The 3,532-nt window shown below is 34.3% G+C and overlaps 1 protein-coding gene across 1 annotated transcript; it reads left to right on the top strand.

Annotated features, from left to right (window-relative positions):
* Positions 1-1,951: 1,951 nt before the first annotated feature.
* Positions 1,952-2,902, top strand: LOC143690631 (olfactory receptor 9K2-like). Its single transcript, XM_077168265.1, has one exon. The coding sequence runs from the start codon at positions 1,952-1,954 to the stop codon at positions 2,900-2,902; it is 951 nt and encodes a 316-aa protein (XP_077024380.1).
* Positions 2,903-3,532: the final 630 nt, after the last annotated feature.

The following is a 3,532-nucleotide window of genomic DNA, read 5'->3' as shown; positions in this document are numbered from 1 at the left end:
ATTTCTTTTTTCTTGATGTAATAATTTTTTATTCTTGTAGCTATGATATAGTCATTGTGACATAGTCATTATTAACTTCATGTTTTTCTTTTCTAGAATTCAAGAGAAAAGCATTGGGATTCTACTGCTTCACTTTTAACAGAACCCAACAAATTAACAGATGAAGCAAGATAAAAGTAACTTTTAAAAAATGTGAGTTTTTGACAAATAATAAGTCTTGAATGGAATACTTGTTTGTTAGCTACGTTTGGGAATTACTCCCTTTTCCAGATTTAAATGTCTTCATTCATAAGCCTATTAGAGTTTGAACGGGTTTGATAGGAATAAATCTTGAAAATTTAAAGAATATGTACCCTTGACCTAAAGAATAGTAAAGGAAGAAAAATAAAATATATTATTTGTCTTCAAAAATTTTTTTGATTCTGCATGCTCAATTATTCCTCAATTTTCATCTATATAATAAATATATATTGACCAATTGCTGTTTTTCATACACTGAACTTTGTGCTGATAATTTACAGAGAACAAGTTGAAGTTTCAATCTTAAAGAAATTGTCAATTGAGGAAGCAAGTGTGCTATATTCAAATGCTAACTGCTGTGATCATTGGAAGTACAATGTATGCATCAATATGTTGAGACCCAGGTTGGAGAATTAGAGAATTTATTATTAAGACATGAAATTTCAACTAAACTCTAAAACACAAGTAGAAGTCAGACAGGTAAAGGAACAGGAAGTACTTCTTATCCAAAAAGATGGTGTAGCATGGTTATTAATAGCATGGATTTTGGAGTCAGGTTTCCTGGCTTCAGATCCTAGTTCTTATGACTAGGTAACTTTCAAAAGATTTCTTCATTTCTCTATTCCTTGGTTTCCTCATCTGTGAACTGGGGAATATATGCATATCCCCTTTATATTACTGTTGTGTTGATTAAGTTACTATACAAAGCATTTAGAAAAAGTATCTGAGATTCATTAAATGCCACATAAATATTTGCTATTATTATTATTATTGTCTAGAGAAAATTGTGTATATAAAGCCCATGGGGAGAGAATGAGTGGACAACATTTTTAATAGAAAGAGTCAAAATCTACTTGGACTGTCTAGTAAAATAATTAATGAAAACTATGAAATTTATATTTGAGGGAGAGAAAAATGTAACCAACTGTTCCCTCTATGTATCTTTATTTTCAATATCTGTTTATAAAGTGTTTCTTCTATCTGAACTATTTTGAGGTCTCGTCTAAAAAAAAGAAAACAAAAAACATGAGCAAGGGCCTACGAACCATAGGAAATATTCTTTATGCATTCACTGTGTGGTCTTGTCTAGAAGAAAATCCAAATCCTAGAAAGCATGTACAAATTGTTGCTTTTGGTCATGCATGTCTTTTCTCTTGGAGGGTGCATCGCTTTAGTCAGAAATCAAAGTATTCATGATTCATATAAGGTAACTGTACTTTACTTTAAAAATTCATTTTTTTATATTAGCTGTTACTGTTTAAGTTAAGGTCCCAATTTTTCCTAACCTAGGCTACTAAAAGCCCCAAATGTCTCTAATCTGGATATCCTAAATTATTTCCCAAATATCATTTATGAAATTAGTTTTGATCTGTTCCAAAAACTATTTCATGATATTGAGTATGAGTCAAGAGTGAAAAATTATAGAGGTGACAGTTGTGAATTTGAAAGGCATTGGGGTAGAAAGACACTGCTCTAGACTCAAAGATGAAAGACCTAATTCAACCAGGTGCTAAATCAAGAAATAAAACTTAAAATTCATAGTCAGTTGAAATTGGCTTCAATTTAAGTCACAGAATTTATATAAGGTTAAAATTAATAATTACAAAATACTTTAAAAAATTTAAACAATATTACATTTTTGGTGACAGTAGGTTCAAAGTCAAAAGCTCATTTGTTTATTTTGCCATGTGCCTTTCAGCAGGTCTTTGCCATGGGTGACAGGGGAACAAGCAATCACTCAGAAGGAACTGACTTCATTCTTGTAGGCTTCAGAGTTCATCCAGAGCTCCACACCTTCCTCTTCCTACTATTTCTGTTTGTATATGCCATGATCCTTCTAGGAAACACTGGGATGATTGCCATTATTTTGACTGACCCCCAACTGAACACACCAATGTATTTCTTCCTAGGAAACCTGTCCTTCATTGACCTCTTCTATTCATCTGTCATTGCACCCAAGGCTATGATAAACTTCTGGTCTGAAAGCAAGTCCATCTCCTTTGCAGGCTGTGTGACCCAGTTCTTTCTTTTTACTGTCTTCATTGTGACTGAGGGATTTGTCCTGGCAGCCATGGCTTATGACCGCTTCATTGCCATCTGTGATCCCCTCCTCTACTCGGTTCAGATGTCATCACATGTCTGCATTCAGCTGGTGGCAGGATCCTATTTCTGTGGCTGCATCAGCTCAGTTCTTCAGACCAGCATGACATTCACTTTATCCTTTTGTGCATCTCGGGCCATTGATCACTTTTACTGTGATACTCGCTCACTTCAGAGGCTGTCTTGTTCAGATCTCTTTATCAATAATGTGGTGTCTTTTTCCTTATCTAGCATCATTATTTTGCCTACCATCATAGTCATTATTGTTTCTTACATGTATATTTTGTCCACAGTTCTAAAGATAAACTCCACTGAGGGACGTAAGAAAGCCTTCTCCACTTGCAGCTCTCACCTGGGAGTTGTAAGTGTGCTGTATGGTGCCGTCTTTTTTATGTATCTCACACCTGACAGATTTCCTGAGCTGAGTAAAGTGGCCTCTTTATGTTACACCTTAGTCACTCCCATGTTGAATCCGTTGATTTACTGTCTGAGAAACAAAGATGTCCAAGTGGTTCTAAAAAAACTTCTAGAGAAGAAAAATTGTGATTTTCTAGAAGATTGATTGTGATTTCTCTTGCACCAATCTGACCATGGCTTTTTATTTAGGATCCTTGAGGCCTATAATAAAAAGCTATTCTCCTGGATATCATTAAATTATCATCAGTTGCATTTTGATATATGACATTTATTTAAAAAATTCCTTTGAGGCATTGTGAATATTGAAAGTCCTGCAGAGTGGGGATGTTTTGACTACTGGAGAATAATTTTTAGTTGTGAATTCCCCACTAATCTCACATAACATTTTCCATTTATTCAGGACTTTGATTTCTTTTAACAATATTGTGTAGTTTTATATGTACAAGTCCTTTACATCCTTGATTAGGTTTATTCCTAGATATTTGATTCTTATAAGTGCTATTATAAATGGAATTTTTTTCTTGAGTTCCTCCTTGAAAAGCTCATCACTAGTGTATAGAAACACCATTGACTTTAGTGTGTTGATCTTGTATCCTGCCACTTTGTTGAACGTGCTTATTAGCTCAAGAAATTTTGCTGTCTTTTTTCTGGACTTTTTGTTTCATGGGCACGCATGAGGAATTAAACATGGGTCTCCAGCAAGGCAGGCAAGAATTCTGCCACTGAGCCACCATTACACCACCCTTCTGGATTTTTAAAATATAGGATCATGTCA

This window comes from Tamandua tetradactyla, chromosome 7, assembly GCF_023851605.1.
Source record: "Tamandua tetradactyla isolate mTamTet1 chromosome 7, mTamTet1.pri, whole genome shotgun sequence".
Classification (NCBI taxonomy): domain Eukaryota; kingdom Metazoa; phylum Chordata; class Mammalia; order Pilosa; family Myrmecophagidae; genus Tamandua; species Tamandua tetradactyla.
The sequence above is the reverse complement of the archived record's forward strand: the minus strand, read 5'-3'. Positions and strand labels throughout refer to the sequence as shown.

What these genes read in the sequence shown, in the direction of transcription:
- LOC143690631 (XM_077168265.1), top strand. Translation starts at nt 1,952, where the DNA reads ATGGGTGACAGGGGAACAAGCAATCACTCAGAAGGAACTGACTTCATT.